The sequence below is a fragment of the Thalassophryne amazonica genome, chromosome 15 (genome assembly GCF_902500255.1).
Source record: "Thalassophryne amazonica chromosome 15, fThaAma1.1, whole genome shotgun sequence".
Classification (NCBI taxonomy): domain Eukaryota; kingdom Metazoa; phylum Chordata; class Actinopteri; order Batrachoidiformes; family Batrachoididae; genus Thalassophryne; species Thalassophryne amazonica.
In genome coordinates, this window is record NC_047117.1 from 2,661,686 (window position 1) to 2,679,583 (window position 17,898).

Sequence of the window (17,898 nt, forward strand, 5' to 3'; positions counted from 1 at the left end):
ATTGCCGTTTTCACTGGTTATACTACTTAGATTTATTTATTTTAAAAATACTTGGTATGCAGGTGCTATATGTGGCTTTTTTCAGGTTTGTATCTGCCTGTTTCTAAGAAGAAAAAAAAATCCACCCATATTACTTTTTTCTTATGTCAAGGATGATAAACTCATGTTTTTATGGGGCCTAAATCAGTTTGTCACTCTCTAATAACTTTGGATATTTAATTAAATATTGTAATGGTACAAAACCCCGTACACGTGTGTTTATTTCAGAACAACTTCATAGCTGGTACAAAGTGTGACAGGAACTGTATTATTTCCTATTTACTTGTCATGTTACAGATAAAATATGTTTTGGTTTGTGTGAACGCTGTTAGATAAAAGATGAATTTTCTAACTCATGTTTTTGAATTTGCAGCACCTTTTATTGTGAAATTTGTCCTTGGAAGAGCTTTTGTTGTTGCAGTAGGAGCTCGGATCGGTTCTGGCGATTAACAGGTTCCCCTTCCACACGCACGCGCACACCTGCCCTGGGTGTCTCACTGCAGCTTTCATCATACTGGATTGTGTTTTATTGCATGTTATGAAAGTGGATTTTATTTTTTATCATTTGTCATTTTTTGAGCTTCCTCCTCATCCTGAGCTTCTCTCCTGCTTCAGACCAGTGGAATGATTTTTGCATTTTTTTTTTTTTTTCTCTGCAGTGGGATCAGACCAACAGTCTTTGCAACAGGTCCAAGAGGAAACCAGGCAGTCCCAGTAATGATAGGATGAAGGTCTGAGGATCAGAAGGTCTAAAGGTCTGAGGGTCTGTAACAACCTTCTGGTCTTCTGGTCTGACAGGGTGAAGGTTCTGAGTACTATCTGCCTGATCTGATGCCACAGAGTTCAGATGTACCAACATGATGCCGGTGAGTGTCCAAACATTTCATTCAAAAGTAAATATATTAAATATGTTTTCACTGAGATATTATTTTGCATTGGACACTGCTGTTTCAGACACACTTTTTCATTCAAAGATAATTCTGGAACAAAATAATAAAAATAAGCAGATTCACAAACAGATTGTTATCATTAAAGTTATTATTAACAACTGATTAATTTCAAGCAACTAATTAAAAGGAGCTTTCTTTTTGATTTTTGACAGACACATATAAAAGAACTCCCATTAAGATTGTATCGAAATTGTGCAAAAATACAAACATTTTGGAACAATGTAATTCAATTGAAGGAGGAAATTTTAAATTCTAAAATACCTATGGATCCACAGACTGTGTATCTGGGACTCATACCTGGTGAAATAATTAAAAAGAAAGAAAATTCTGTCAATTGCTACTAAAAAGGAACTGGCTGAAAAGCGACACTCCAACGACAAATGTTTAATCTGATTATGTACAACACTTATAATTAAAGCAAAATATAGATTTATACTGATGCAGGAAAAACTGAGGTAGTTTAAAATTCAGACTGAATGCCATAATTAAGAAATGCTTCCATGCTTCTTACTTTAAAAATGGCGGCAGCTACATGAGCTAGCTGTGCTGCACTATACAATGTATAAAATATCTTATCTACTCAATCGTGATTTTTTCAAAAAAAGATCTACAGTTAGTCTTCAGGCAAAGCTGTATTTTATAAAATACAGTTATTTAACCCATTTGTTTGTTTATTACCTGGAAAAACATCCACACTAGCTAGCTTAGCTCAGGCGCGGCAGTGTTTCTCACTTGGTTAGTTAGCAGGTAGCAGGTTTAGACATTGGCATGTTGAGCTCATTTATCTTTAAATATTGTAAATACTTTTTTGTAAATAAATGAGCAGTAGAGATATTATGTTAGCTATTTGTGCTATGATTAGCTCCAGACTGATGACACAGAAACATCGAGATTTGAAAGCTGACATTACATTGATGGTAAATATGGTTCATGTTACTGAGTCGACTCTTTTGGCTCGATTCACTTTAAACATTTGTTGATTTTGGCTAAATATTCTTATTACTTCCTGAATTCAAACAAACTAACAAAAAACAGCTCACAATCTGCCATCAAAACATTTTCTGAACCCACTTACTCCATTTAAGGCTCAAGGGGGCGGAGCCTATCCCAGCAGTCACTGGGTGAGAGGCGGAGTTTACTGTCACAAACACGGGGAGAAACATGTAAACTCCACTCAGAAAGGACCAAGTGGGACTAGAACCTGCAACCCTCAGCAGTGTGAACCAGGAAGCTAAAAATGTTAAACCCAGCGACGACACGAATGTACAAAGTCAAACGTCGTCAATCATCTCAAAGGTTCGTTGAAGATTCAGTCATGGTGACAACGGGGAAATGCATCACAGTTGACACCGACGTTGTTTTGTTTTGATTTAGTAGCTCACTGAGGAAGAAGTTCAGTTTGAGGAAACTTAAAATAAGAAGTGAGAACTTCTGCTTTTTAAGTCCATGTGTGACAGAATTAATTGGTACGACACAAACAAGCAAAGTTCACAAGAACTTCACCTTCACAACCGACAGAGAGCAAAATGTCTTCAAGGAACCAAACAGTTCCAGAAGACCAACCCGACTTTGATCCAGGTCTTCAGCTGAGTCCATCAGAATAATTGACAACCTGATCAACTCTATGCAAAGGAGATGTGTTGCACTGCATGAGGCAAATGGTGGTCACACCAGATACTGACTGGTATCCCCCCCCCCCCCCCCCAAATAAAAAAAAACTGCACCTTTCAGAGTGGCCTTTTATTGTGGGCAGTCTAAGGCACACCTGTGCACTAATCATGGTGTCTAATCAGCATCTTGATATGGCACACCTGTGAGGTGGGATGGATTATCTCAGCAAAGGAGAAGTGCTCACTATCACAGATTTAGACTGGTTTGTGAACAATATTTGATGGAAATGGTGATATTGTGTATGTGAAAAAAGTTTTAGATCTTTGAGTTCATCTCATACAAAATGGGAGCAAAACCAAAAGTGTTGCGTTTATATTTTTGTTGAGTGTACTTCTAATACTACCACTACTACTATCACCATCTGCCAACATGGTCCAAACCAGAATTACTACAAATATACTGCTACTACTACGATCAGCACCATAATATACTACTGTATATTACTAACACTACTACTATCAAATCAAATCAATTTTATTTATATAGCGCCAAATCACAACAAACAGTTGCCCCAAGGCGCTTTATATTGTAAGGCAAAAGCCATACAATAATTACAGAAAAACCCCAACGGTCAAAACGACCCCCTATGAGCAAGCACTTGGTGACAGTGGGAAGGAAAAACTCCCTTTTAACAGGAAGAAACCTCCAGCAGAACCAGGCTCAGGGAGGGGCAGTCTTCTGCTGGGACTGGTTGGGGCTGAGGGAGAGAAAAAGGGAAAAAGACATGCTGTGGAGGGGAGCAGAGATCAATCACTAATGATTAAATGCAGAGTGGTGCATACAGAGCAAAAAGAGAAAGAAACACTCAGTGCATCATGGGAACCCCCATATAGCAGCATAACTAAGGGATGGTTCAGGGTCACCTGATCCAGCCCTAACTATAAGCTTTAGCAAAAAGGAAAGTTTTAAGTAGAGAGGGTGTCTGTCTCCCTGATCTGAATTGAGTAAGGATCTGGTTAGACACCATGTTTCTAAGATTTGTGGGGCCAAGTACAATAACTTCAGTTTTATCTGAGTTTAAAAGCAGGAAATGAGAGGTCATCCATGTCTTTATGTCTGTAAGACAATCCTGCAGTTTAGCTAATTGGTGTGTGTCCTCTGGCTTCATGGATAGATAAAGCTGGGTATCATCTGAGTAACAATGAAAATTTAAGCAATGTTTTCTAATAATACTGCCTAAGGGAAGCATGTATAAAGTGAATAAAATTGGTCCTAGCACAGAACCTTGTGGAACTCCATAATTAACCTTAGTCTGTGAAGAAGATTCCCCATTTACATAAACAAATTGTAATCTATTAGATAAATATGATTCAAACCACCGCAGCGCAGTGCCTTTAATACCTATGGCATGCTCTAATCTCTGTAATAAAATTTTATGGTCAACAGTATCAAAAGCAGCACTGAGGTCTAACAGAACAAGCACAGAGATGAGTCCACTGTCTGAGGCCATAAGAAGATCATTTGTAACTTTCACTAATGCTGTTTCTGTACTATGATGAATTCTGAAACCTGACTGAAACTCTTCAAATAGACCATTCCTCTGCAGATGATCACTTAGCTGTTTTACAACTACCCTTTCAAGAATTTTTGAGAGAAAAGGAAGGTTGGAGATTGGCCTATAATTAGCTAAGATAGCTGGGTCAAGTGATGGCGTTTTAAGTAATGGTTTAATTACTGCCACCTTAAAAGCCTGTGGTACATAGCCAACTAATAAAGATAGATTGATCATATTTAAGATCGAAGCATTAATTAATGGTAGGGCTTCCTTGAGCAGCCTGGTAGGATTGGGGTCTAATAGACATGTTGATGGTTTGGAGGAAGTAATTAATGAAAATAACTCAGACAGAACAATCTGAGAGAAAGAGTCTAACCAAATACCGGCATCACTGAAAGCAGCCAAAGATAACGATACGTCTTTGGGATGGTTATGAGTAATTTTTTCTCTAATAGTTAAAATTTTATTAGCAAAGAAAGTCATGAAGTCATTACTAGTTAGTTAAAGGAATACTTGGCTCAATAGAGCTCTGACTCTTTGTCAGCCTGGCTACAGTGCTGAAAAGAAACCTGGGGTTGTTCTTATTTTCTTCAATTAGTGATGAGTAGTAAGATGTCCTAGCTTTACGGAGGGCTTTTTTATAGAGCAACAGACTCTTTTTCCAGGCTAAGTGAAGATCTTCTAAATTAGTGAGACGCCATTTCCTCTCCAACTTACGGATTATCTGCTTTAAGCTGCGAGTTTGTGAGTTATACCACAGAGTCAGGCACTTCTGATTTAAAGCTCTCTTTTTCAGAGGAGCTACAGCATCCAAAGTTGTCCTCAATGAGGATATAAAACTATTGATGAGATAATCTATCTCACTCACAGAGTTTAGGTAGCTACTCTGCCCTGTGTTGGTATATGGCATTGGAGAACATAAAGAAGGAATCATATCCTTAAACCTAGTTACAGTGCTTTCTGAAAGACTTCTAGTGTAATGAAACTTATTCCCCACTGCTGGGTAGTCCATCAGAGTAAATGTAAATGTTATTAAGAAATGATCAGACAGAAGGGGGTTTTCAGGGAATACCGTTAAGTCTTCAGTTTCCATACCATAAGTCAGAACAAGATCTAAGGTATGATTAAAGTGGTGGGTGGACTCATTTACATTTTGAGCAAAGCCAATCGAGTCTAACAATAGATTGAATGCAGTGTTGAGGCTGTCATTCTCAGCATCTGTGTGGATGTTAAAATCGCCCACTATAATTATCTTATCTGAGCTAAGCACTAAGTCAGACAAAAGGTCTGAAAATTCACAGAGAAACTCACAGTAACGACCAGGTGGACGATAGATAATAACAAATAAAACTGGTTTTTGGGTCTTCCAATTTGGATGGACAAGACTAAGAGTCAAGCTTTCAAATGAATTAAAGCTCTGTCTGGGTTTTTGATTAATTAATAAGCTGGAATGGAAGATTGCTGCTAATCCTCCGCCCCGGCCCGTGCTACGAGCATTCTGGCAGTTAGTGTGACTCGGGGGTGTTGACTCATTTAAACTAACATATTCATCCTGCTGTAACCAGGTTTCTGTAAGGCAGAATACATCAATATGTTGATCAATTATTATATCATTTACTAACAGGGACTTAGAAGAGAGAGACCTAATGTTTAATAGACCACATTTAACTGTTTTAGTCTGTGGTGCAGTTGAAGGTGCTATATTATTTTTTCTTTTTGAATTTTTATGCTTAAATAGATTTTTGCTGGTTATTGGTGGTCTGGGAGCAGGCACCATCTCTACAGGGATGGGGTAATGAGGGGATGGCAGGGGGAGAGAAGCTGCAGAGAGGTGTGTAAGACTACAACTCTGCTTCCTGGTCCCAACCCTGGATAGTCACGGTTTGGAGGATTTAAGAAAATTGGCCAGATTTCTAGAAATGAGAGCTGCTCCATCCAAAGTGGGATGGATGCAGTCTCTCCTAACAAGACCAGGTTTTCCCCAGAAGCTTTGCCAATTATCTATGAAGCCCACCTCATTTTTTGGACACCACTCAGACAGCCAGCAATTCAAGGAGAACATGCGGCTAAACATGTCACTCCCGGTCCGATTGGGGAGGGGCCCAGAGAAAACTACAGAGTCTGACATTGTTTTTGCAAAGTTACAGACCGATTCAATATTAATTTTAGTGACCTCCGATTGGCGTAACCGGGTGTCATTACTGCTGACGTGAATTACAATCTTACCAAATTTACGCTTAGCCTTAGCCAGCAGTTTCAAATTTCCTTCAGTGTCGCCTGCTCTGGCCCCCGGAAGATAATTGACTATGGTTGCTGGTGTCGCTAACTTCACATTTCTCAAAACAGAGTCGCCAATAACCAGAGTTTGTTCCTCGGCGGGTGTGTCGGCGAGTGGGGAAAAACGGTTAGAGATGTGAACGGGTTGGCGGTGTACACGGGGCTTCTGTTTAGGACTACGCTTCCTCCTCACAGTCACCCAGTCGGCCTGCTTTCGCGGCTGCTCGGGATCTGCTGGAGGGGAACTAACAGCGGCTAAGCTACCTTGGTCCGCACTGACTACAGGGGCCTGGCTAGCTGTAGAAGTTTCCACGGTGCGGAGCCGAGTCTCCAATTTGCCCAGCCTGGCCTCCAAAGCTACGAATAAGCTACACTTATTACAAGTACCATTACTGCTAAAGGAGGCCGAGGAATAACTAAACATTTCACACCCAGAGCAGAAAAGTGCAGGAGAGACAGGAGAAGCCGCCATGCTAAACTGGCTAAGAGCTAGTAGCTGCGCTAAGCTAGCGGATTCCTAAAAATACGCAAAGTGAATAATGTGTAAATAATTTAGAGGTGATTCAGCAGAGGGAGTGCTTTAGTTAAGGCACGTGAAGATAACACTGTGAAACAAATCGTTATCTAGTTAACTAGATCAATCTAACTGCACAGATTAAACAGCTAACAGATACAGCAAAACACCGCTGTGCTCCGGAACAGGAAGTGATACAATACCGCAGTGAGAGCCAACCACCAGTAGAGGCAGCATCAGCATCATATCAGCACCATTAGCACTACATTTTAATATTACTCACACTTTGCTAGTATTAGCACTTAGCAGTACAAGAACTATCAGCAGTATGACTACTATTAGCAGTACAACTACCATCAGCAGTGCTGGTATAAGTACTATCTGCAGTACTCTGGTTTTCCTGTTTTCTGTTTCTTCAGTTTGGTAAAAGCTTTGAATAAAGCTTGCAAAGGGGGAGGTGATGGTCTATAGCGATGCCGTCCATTTACCATGCTACTGTTAGAATGACCTAAGCAGAGGGTCACCCCTTTGAGTCTGGTCTGCTTGAGGTTTCTTCCTCAGTATCACCAGAGGGAGTTTTTCCTTAACATTGTCACCTGTGTGCTTGTTCTGGCATTGGTAAGGTTAGACTTTACTGTGTGAGGCGCCTTGACTGGGGGGGGGGGGGGGGGGGGGGGTCATCTGGGGATCTGTTCCTGCAGCAGAGTCCGTTCCGCATCCACCACAGAAATCACTGAATGCAGCACATGGATGCAGTTGCATCTCAGACAGAGAGAAAATGAAAACAGAATCAATTAGAAAAACTACACTTAAGGTCTAATTCAGCAGAATTAAGCAACAGGAAATCAGAAGAAAAACTAAGGTGATCGCCAGCCACTAGAACATACTATGTCAGGATGCTAGCCATATGAAACAGAAAATAAGTGCATCTTAAGTCTGGACTTCAAAGTCTCCACAGAATCTGACTGTTTTATTGATGCAGGGAGATCATTCCACAGAACAGGGGCACGATAAGAAAAAGCTCTGTGACCCACAGACTTCTTATTCACCCGAGGGACAAAAAGTAGTCCTGCACCCTGAGAACGCAGAGCCCGGGCCGGTACGTAGGGTTTAATTAGGTCAGCTAGGTAGGGAAGTGCCAGTCCGTGAAAATTTTTATAGGCTAGTAGCAGAACTGTTTCTGTGAAGGCTCTCAGTTGTCCAGGTGGTTTCCATAGTAGAGAAGCTTGAATCTTCGACTGGACTCGGTTGCTTGACGTGAGGACGTTTCACTTCTAATCGCAGAAGCTTCCTCAGCTAAATTTCTTGCTCTGGTAGTCTGACTTCTGTCTTGACTCTTGTAGAGAAGAATAACAGAAGCCAGCAAAGCTGGAGTTTTAAACCTAAGTTAAAATCTTAGCCAGAGAAAAGAAATGGTTTGAGAGGGGAGTGAAGGAAGCATTGTATGTGAAACAGGTGAAACCCAGCCTTAACCTGGGAGGGGGTCTGAGACACACTTTGTCCCCTGTTTACAATGGGGTACTTAAGTCAAAGCAGTTTCAATCTTTTGTTCATGGTAATGAGTCATTCAAGTCGTCAGGAGAGTCGTCAGGAGAGGTGTCAGTCCCATCGTTAGGAGGCACAACTGCCCTGTCCATTAGGAGAGTGCTAACTAGAGCACAATAGGTGCTAATTACAGCAAATGTTAGTCAGTAGCCAATAGCAGTCTGCCTCTCGGTAGGAGGGGTCTGATTAGGTTTAAAACTCCAGCTTTGCTGGCTTCTGTTATTCTTCTCAAGCAACCCAGTGCAGTCGAAGATTCAAGCTTCTCTACTAGTAGCAGAACCTTAAAATCTGATCTCACTGGGACAGGAAGCCAGTGAAGAGACGCCAAAATGGTTGTAATGTGGTCAAACTTTCTGCTTTGTGTCAAAACTCTGGCAGCAGCATTTTGAACCAATTGGAGAGCCCTAATGCTGGACTGTAGTAAACCAGAAAATAGAACATTGCAGTAGTCCAATCCAATCTAGAAGAGACAAACACATGAATCAAGGTCTCAGCATCGGCCATAGACAGGATGGGACGAATCTTCGCTATATTTTGCAGGTGGAAGAAAGCAGTCCTTGTAATATCTCTAATGTGGAGGTCAAAGGACAATGTAGGATCAAAAATTACCCCAAGGTTCCTCACTTTGTCAGTAGGATGTATGACACACGAGCCTAGGCTAAGCGTTAACTGGTCAAATTGATGCCGATGTCTCGCTGGACCAAGAACCATCATTTCAGTCTTATCAGAGTTTAAAAGTAGGAAGTTTCTAGACATCCAACTTCTCACTGCTGCAAGGCAATCTTCTAAGGATTTTATGTGAATGAGATTACCAGCAGTTATCGGCTTGTACGTATAACTGAGTATCATCAGCATAGCAATGAAAGGTAATCCCAAAACGCCCCAGTATGTGCCCAAGGGGTGCTATATAAAGGGAGAAAATCAGGGGGCCTAAGACGGACCCCTGTGGAACCCCAAATTTCATGTCACTAAGGTAAGAGGTAGTGTTACTGTACAAAACACGACTGGGAACGACTGGTCAAGTATGACGTCAACCATGCAAGGCCACTCCCAGTAATCCCAAAATGATTTTCCAGCCTATCAAGTAGAATATGATGATCCACTGTATCAAATGCAGCACTGAGATCTAACAGCACCAGAACCGTAGTGGTGCCCGAATCCACTGTAAGCAGAAGATCATTCACCACTTTAGTGAGAGCCGTCTCTGTGGAATATTTTCTAAAAGCAGACTGCAGTGGCTCAAAGACATTATTCTCAGTAAGATAGTCTACGAGCTGCCGTGACACCACTTTTTCCAGAATTTTAAGCAAAATGATAGATTTGATATCGGCCGATAGTTTTTCAGTACACTAGGGTCAAGATTAGGTTTCTTAAGTAATGGTTTAATCACTGCAGATTTAAAACATTTAGGAACAGATCCAGAAGTTAAAGAAAGATTAATAATTTCCAGCACAGTCGGCCCAAGAGTGGGCCACAGGTCCTTAAACAGTTTTGTTGGTATAGGATCAAATAAACAGGTTGTGCTTTTTGTTAACATTACGAGTTTTGTCAGCATGCCAAGTGAGATACTATCAAATACTGTAAATCTAGGTAATACCTCAGTAGTGGCGCCCACCTCAATAGCAGGGTGTAGTGGCTGGATTAAGGCATGCTGGGATATGTTTAACCTGATGTCTTTTATTTTCTTCTTGAAGTAAATACTATTAGCAGCGTCAGCAGTATTCACAGTATCAGTACTATTAGCTGTATCAGTACTATGGTCTCTATGGTTTCATGTTAAATGTATGAATGTCACTGTCATCATCATCAGCTTCATCCTCACCATGCTGCCTGGTTACTGTTGCCACAGCGACAGTGTTACAGTATGAGGTCATGGGGGAACCGTGTGTTTGAGTTCCTCAGAACACTGATGTTCTTCTGCTTCACTTCCAGTAACAAAGTCAACGTTTTTGGGCTCCAAACACCAAACAACAGCTATAAAAAAATAACAAGTATAAAGAAGTGTGGCATCAAGTCCCGCCCACTTTTTAACTGTCCAGTCAAATTCATCCAGACACATAATCTCAGATCACGTCTGAACAAGGGATGGAAACAATCTCTTAGTTTTGTTACTTCATTAGGTTGCGTTGCAGGGAGGTGATGGTCTAGTGGTTCAGGTGTTGGGCTTGAGACCAGAAGATCCTCGGTTCAAATCCCCGCCTGACTGGAAAATCACTAAGAGCCCTTGGGCAAGGTCTTTAATCCCCTATTGCTCCCAGTGTGTAGTGGGCACCTTGTGTGGCAGCAGCCTCACATCAGGGTGGATGTGAGGCATTATTGTAAAGCCCTTTGAGCGTGTGATGTAGATGGAAAAGCGCTATATAAATGCAGTCCATTTGTTTCACATTTATGGATGATGTGGCCTGAATCTGAATTTCTGTGTGTTGTTTCATCACCATGTGACACAAATTGTCAATCAGACCGCGAGCAGATGTCCACATCTGCAGCATCTTCAGAACGGGTGCCAAAACGCCTCACATTTACACTGTTTGAGGTTCAGGGACCTGCTGTTCACGCTGAAGGACACGGTGACGTGTTGGCCTTAGCCGCGGTCACAATGCTTCACCGTGTGTCCAATCACAGCCGGTGACGCTCATATCTCACTCGCAGGTGTCACGGCCGTCTTGGTGGCTTCCCTCATGAAGTGGTCATGGATCTGATTTGAGTTTGGTGTTTAGTGATGTGAGAGCAGGTCGCACACGCGTCACAACAAACATGAACACAAAGAAGTCCAGATTTTTACAGAGTTACTTCAGGAGTGTTTGTCACAGAATCCCAGGACGTCGATTCATTTTAAGAAGTTTGTGGATTTGTTAATGAATGAAGTTAAATCTGTTCAATCAGGTCTTGAAACAGTTCCACAGTAACGTGGACGGTTTTTGGTGGTTAGTGGATGTTTGCTGTCCGGACCCTGAGCAGCAGACGGGCTGGAACATGGCGCCTCTTTAATCCCGTCTCAGTGGGTCATGTGACGCTGGCTGCCATATGGCTGCAGACGTTAACTCCGCCTCCACACGCGTGCCAGCTGTCACTACGTTTCCTCAAACAACTTTATTTTTCCCTGCAGGCCCCAGTCCTTAAAGGACCAAAAGTGCCTGGACAGCCTTCTGTGTCGGCAGATTAAAAACTCTGGAGTAGATCTGAACTTTTCCGAACGAATCACAAAAAAAAACCTCATTCCAGTAGCAGTAAAAATACTTTTAAAAAGTTCCCCTGAAAGGTGGATAATCAGCACTAAAAACATAAAAAATGGAACTATATATTTCAGGGCTCCACCCCTTTATTCATGGATCCGCCCCTTTATTTTGATCCATCTCGCTGCAGCAGTTCAGTGACGCTCACAAAATCTGGATATAAAGTAAAACTGTTGGTTTGATCATATGGTCTCTGCTTGTTGTGGTTTTGGGGACGTGCAACGGGAGGTCGTCCTCTCCGTCCTCTCTGTGCTCTGATTGGCTGCTGGGTTTCCTGCTCAATGTCTGAAAGGTGACTGACAACATGGACCCAATTACAGGGAGATGGTGACGCTCCGGTGTCCCCTCGGAGCTGAATGTAGGATGGAGTAATTGGACGCATTCATCTCAGTCACGTCACCTGCTTCATGAACGTGTCTTCATTAGCCTGGTTCCATCAGTGCACCAGGAGAATCTCATCAGGATCCTCCAGAGACCAAATAAAGAGTTTCAGCACAAACACCTGCTCGGTGCAAACGACACCTCTCAGACATCCTCCAAGTCTCAGTCAACAGTCTCACCACCGTGAGGGAGACCTTTGACTCACAGCTTCAGTTGGTGATTGACAGCTGTCCCAGGGGTCACAGTCTACTGGTCATATGACCTTTACATGGATCCTCATGGATCTAGAAACTATGAGAAAATGTGTTCAGTGGTCCTTGACTTTTCCTAAAGTTGTTGGATCCTGATATCAACATCTAGAACCTCACCGCTGGACCTGGTCTAAAACCTTCAGTCCACAAGTTCCACAAGTATTTGCAGAACGCAAGCACGAATATCTGAGCCGCCTCTTTACAAAGAGTTTGATTCATTTGAAAAGGCTGGAGAAGGTCGAGGACACGCCCACATCTCAGATGAGGTTAGCTGCACGGGAAACTTTATAACTGTCCAGGTCTCCCTCGAAAAAGAGATCTCGATCTCAATGGGACAAACCTGCTTAAATAAAGGCTGAATTTAAATAAAATAAATTAAATTACATCCAAAATCGAAAGGAATACCAGTTCCCAGACCTGATCCAAGTGTTAATTATCATCAAAAGCACCACTTTACTTGTAAATACAGTCACTTGCCCAGTTCCAGATCATTGCCAGTTCCGGATCACTGCTGTAGTTTTTGCGCCGTTTCTCGTAATCAGCACGAATAAGCTAATACTTGGTTCCAATGTAAAGATTGATGTTTTGTCTACAAACGACCACAAGCTCGACCGGATCCAGCCATCCTTCTGGTCAGCAGAGGAATCCAAACATCCCGGTGTCTGCGGTGTGCGCGCTTTTTCTGACTCACTCCTGCAAGTTTTAAAGTAACGATCTCTAAAGCGTAACAAAGGTGAGTTAGCCGTTCGGTGTCATTGGTTCTAGAGTGGGAAAATACTTACTTACTTGTGTAGAAAATGTCAGTGTGTTATGTCTTGCTGTTTAATTGCTGCGCGCATTTATCTCCGTCGTGAAAATTTGCCGGTTGTGGATCACTGAAGCAGCAGCCTCGTGTCTGTAGTTGTGATCCATGTGGACTTTGGGGGTCATCTCAACATCATGAATGGACATGAATGTGGGGGCTTTTACTTTTTAATTCAGGAGAAATCTCACCTCCACACTTCATTTTTTGCTCGTAAAAACATATAACGGCACCTTTCGAAACTAAGTAAATTCTCATTTAATAAGTATAATTTCTATCATTTTGTGTTCAAAACACATTCTCGGGCACAGTGTGTATCATTGTGCAATCTGCAAGTGACAGAGTGTCGTGATCCGGAACCTGCAAAAGTGATCCATTTCTGGCAAATATTTGCACCACACATAATGTGGCTTCACACTTTAAGTAGAAGCGCTGCTCCACCCAGACTTTTTCCCGCTAAATAACATCCAAATACCCAATACAACAATACACAATAATGGACATTCGGTTGCATTACGGCTCCGTATAGCGGGACTTTAAAAAAGGTGATCCGGAACTGGGCAACCGTCTGCAATTGACTGGACTCATTTTCTGTAGTTCACAGGACTTCAGTGTCACTGATACCGCTAACAGAAGCTAACTTAGCCAGATAATTAGCTAATGACAGAGTTACTGCAGCAATAGTTCATATTTATTAGTTTAGGCTAAAACCTAACAATACGTCAGCGTGTTTGAGAGGATGAACAGAACGTATCAGGTATGCTAATGATGTCACTGATACCGCTAACAGAAGCTAACTTAGCCAGATAATTAGTTAATGACAGAGTTACTGCAGCAATAGTTCATATTTATTAGTTTAGGCTAAAACCTAACAATACGTCAGCGTGTTTGAGAGGATGAACAGAACGTATCAGGTATGCTAATGATGTCACTGATACCGCTAACAGAAGCTAACTTAGCCAGATAATTAGTTAATGACAGAGTTACTGCAGCAATAGTTCATATTTATTAGTTTAGGCTAAAACCTAACGTCAGCGTGTTTGAGAGGATGAACGTATCAGGTATGTTAATGATGTTGGATAATGAGTCAACCATAACTAAAGAAGGCGCTATCTGGTTCATCTTTAGGTCATGAAAAAAGAAAAAAGATTTGACACAAGTTTTACACTGGAAGTCCGTCCTGATGTATCTCCACATTAGGGTCCAGGTGGTTCTGAACCCACTGATTAAATGACTGATTGGAAGTGATGGTATTTGAACTCACAGAATGTGAACGCAGCACTGTGGCTGATGAAGGCTGGAGGCGGAGTGTGGGAGGAGCTCTGGATCTGGGGCGGACAGCAGGAACCCTGCTGGACGGACAGATGGCTCTGAGTCTCCACAAACATCACGCAGCTTCTACTTTTAATCACTTTGTGGCCTGAATAGATTCTGCTCATGTGAACCCTCTGTGACATCATCAAGAGATTTTGTTCAACACTTGAGGTTAGAGATTCTGACCAATCACATCCTGATGTCTTCGTGCTTCATGACAGATGACTGACAGGTCACACTCAGTCATATACGAGACACTGAGAGATAACGGGGCGGAGCAGAACATTTACACGAGACACAGAGAGATAACGGGGCAGAGCCAGAACATTTACATGAGACATAGAGATAACGGGGCGGAGCAGAACATTTACACGAGACACTGAGAGATAACGGGGTGGAGCAGAACATTTACACGAGACACTGAGAGATAACGGGGCGGAGCGAGAACATTTACACGAGACACTGAGAGATAATGGGGCGGAGCGAGAACATTTACACGAGACACAGAGAGATAACGGGGCGGAGCAGAACATTTACACGAGACACAGAGAGATAACGGGGCGGAGCAGAACATTTACACGAGACACTGAGAGATAACGGGGCGGAGCAGAACATTTACACGAGACACTGAGAGATAACGGGGCGGAGCAGAACATTTACACGAGACACTGAGAGATAACGGGGCGGAGCAGAACATTTACACGAGACACTGAGAGATAACAGGGCGGAGCGAGAACATTTACACGAGACACAGAGATAACGGGGCGGAGCAGAACATTTACACGAGACACAGAGAGATAACGGGGCGGAGCAGAACATTTACACGAGACACTGAGAGATAACGGGGCGGAGCAGAACATTTACACGAGACACAGAGAGATAACGGGGGGGAGCAGAACATTTACACGAGACACAGAGAGATAACGGGGCGGAGCAGAACATTTACACGAGACACAGAGAGATAACGGGGGGCAGCAGAACATTTACACGAGACACTGAGAGATAACGGGGCGGAGCAGAACATTTACACGAGACACTGAGAGATAACGGGGCGGAGAAGAACATTTACACGAGACACAGAGATAACGGAGCGGAGCAGAACATTTACACGAGACACAGAGATAACGGGGCGGAGCAGAACATTTACACGAGACACAGAGAGATAACGGGGCGGAGCAGAACATTTACACGAGACACTGAGAGATAACGGGGCGGAGCAGAACATTTACACGAGACACAGAGAGATAACGGGGCGGAGCAGAACATTTACACGAGACAGAGATAACGGGGCGGAGCAGAACATTTACAGAAGACACAGAGAGATAACGGGGCGGAGCAGAACATTTACACGAGACACAGAGATAACGGGGCGGAGCAGAACATTTACACGAGACACAGAGAGATAACGGGGCGGAGCAGAACATTTACACGAGGCACTGAGAGATAACGGGGCGTAGCAGAACATTTACACGAGACACTGAGAGATAACGGGGGGGAGCAGAACATTTACACGAGACACAGAGAGATAACGGGGCGGAGCAGAACATTTACACGAGACACAGAGAGATAACGGGGGGGAGCAGAACATTTACACGAGACACTGAGAGATAACGGGGCAGAGCAGAACATTTACACGAGACACTGAGAGATAACGGGGCGGAAAAGAACATTTACACGAGACACAGAGATAACGGAGCGGAGCAGAACATTTACACGAGACACTGAGAGATAACGGGGCGGAGCGAGAACATTTACACGAGACACAGAGAGATAACGGGGTGGAGCAGAACATTTACACGAGACACTGAGAGATAACGGGGCGGAGCAGTACATTTACACGAGACACTGAGAGATAACGGGGCGGAGCAGAACATTTACACGAGACACAGAGAGATAACGGGGCGGAGCAGAACATTTACACGAGACACAGAGAGATAACGGGGCGGAGCAGAACATTTACACGAGACACTGAGAGATAACGGGGCGGAGCAGAACATTTACACGAGACACTGAGAGATAACGGGGCGGAGCAGAACACTGACGGATGATCCTCCACTCAGCAGGATTCATGGAGTCTCTTTTTAGTTTTGAAATAATAAACAAGGTTTTCTGCGCAGAAGGTTCTTGGTTCAAAATGTAATGCAGAGTTTAGTCAGGAAGGACATCCGTTGTAAAATCTGTGCCAAATCAACATGCAGGGCCACCTCAGATCTGCTGTGGCGCCCCCAAGTGGGGAAAATAATAAGACAAGCCGAAGGAATGGACTGGAAGTCTCTGTGTTGATTGCAGGCTCCTTGTGGCCACTAGAGGTCACTGTGCTTGTTTGTTCTGTCTTAACGCTGGCGTCTTTTTCTTCTTTGAGGTTTGTCTCTGTGGAAAGCAAAATCACGCTGCGCTGGTTCTTTGCAGACGTTTCTCACCGTGTTCCTCAGTGAGGACAAGCAGCACGTCAGCGAGGTTCCCGTCACCCCGGACACGCTGTGCAGAGACGTGGTGGAACTCTGCAAGGAACCCGGAGAAGACGAGTGCTACCTGTCCGAGTCCTGGAGAGGATCAGGTGACTCCTGGACTTCTCTTAATCTGCTCACTTTACTCACTGAGTGTTGTCAATCATCCATCAGTGGGTGTGGCCTCTCATCGGCTCAGCCTTTATTGGAGTACTTCCTGTTTTTTAACCAATCAGAGCGCATTGTCAATGAGGGGGAGCGGATGCTGGAGGTGCTGCAGCAATGGGGGAAGAAGAGAGGAGAGGTTCAGTATCTGCTGCACCACCAGAGGCCTCCAAGACGAGACTCAGGTCAGAGGTTACCAGTCCAAACCTGGAACCGGACGAACCCAGAGCTCGGGTTCTGGTCCTCACGTTTTTCTCTTCATCTGTTTCCACGGTGACAACAAAACAACAATGCACATTTCTCAGGATGCATACGAACCAGTGAACAGAAGCTTCTAACGCACGAAACAGACTAAAGCTTCTAACGCACGAAACAGACCGAACTAAAGCTTCTAACACACATAACAGACCGAATTAAAGCTTCTAACGCATGAAACAGACCAAACTAAAGCTTCTAATGCACAAAACAAACTAAAGCTTCTAACACACGAAACAGACCGAACTAAAGCTTCTAACACACAAAACAGACCAAACTAAAGCTTCTAACGCACGAAATAGACCAAACTAAAGCTTCTAACGCACAAAACAGACCAAACTAAAGCTTCTAACACACAAAACAGACCAAACTAAAGCTTCTAACGCACGAAATAGACCAAACTAAAGCTTCTAACGCACAAAACAGACCAAACTAAAGCTTCTAACGCACAAAACAGACCAAACTAAAGCTTCTAACGCACGAAACAGACCAAACTAAAGCTTCTAACGCACAAAACAGACCAAACTAAAGCTTCTAACACACAAAACAGACCAAACTA

General features: G+C 43.1%; 1 protein-coding gene across 1 annotated transcript in view; it reads left to right on the forward strand.

Moving 5' to 3' along the window:
* Window positions 1-687: 687 nt before the first annotated feature.
* Window positions 688-17,898, forward strand: part of LOC117525870 (apoptosis-stimulating of p53 protein 2-like) — a 69,733-nt gene continuing 52,522 nt past the window's right edge. The window contains exons 1-3 of the mRNA XM_034187804.1: window positions 688-905; window positions 16,882-17,029; window positions 17,156-17,269. Coding sequence (XP_034043695.1) covers window positions 897-905; window positions 16,882-17,029; window positions 17,156-17,269 — 271 coding nt within the window. The 5' untranslated portion in view covers window positions 688-896. The remainder of the gene's footprint in view (window positions 906-16,881; window positions 17,030-17,155; window positions 17,270-17,898) is intronic.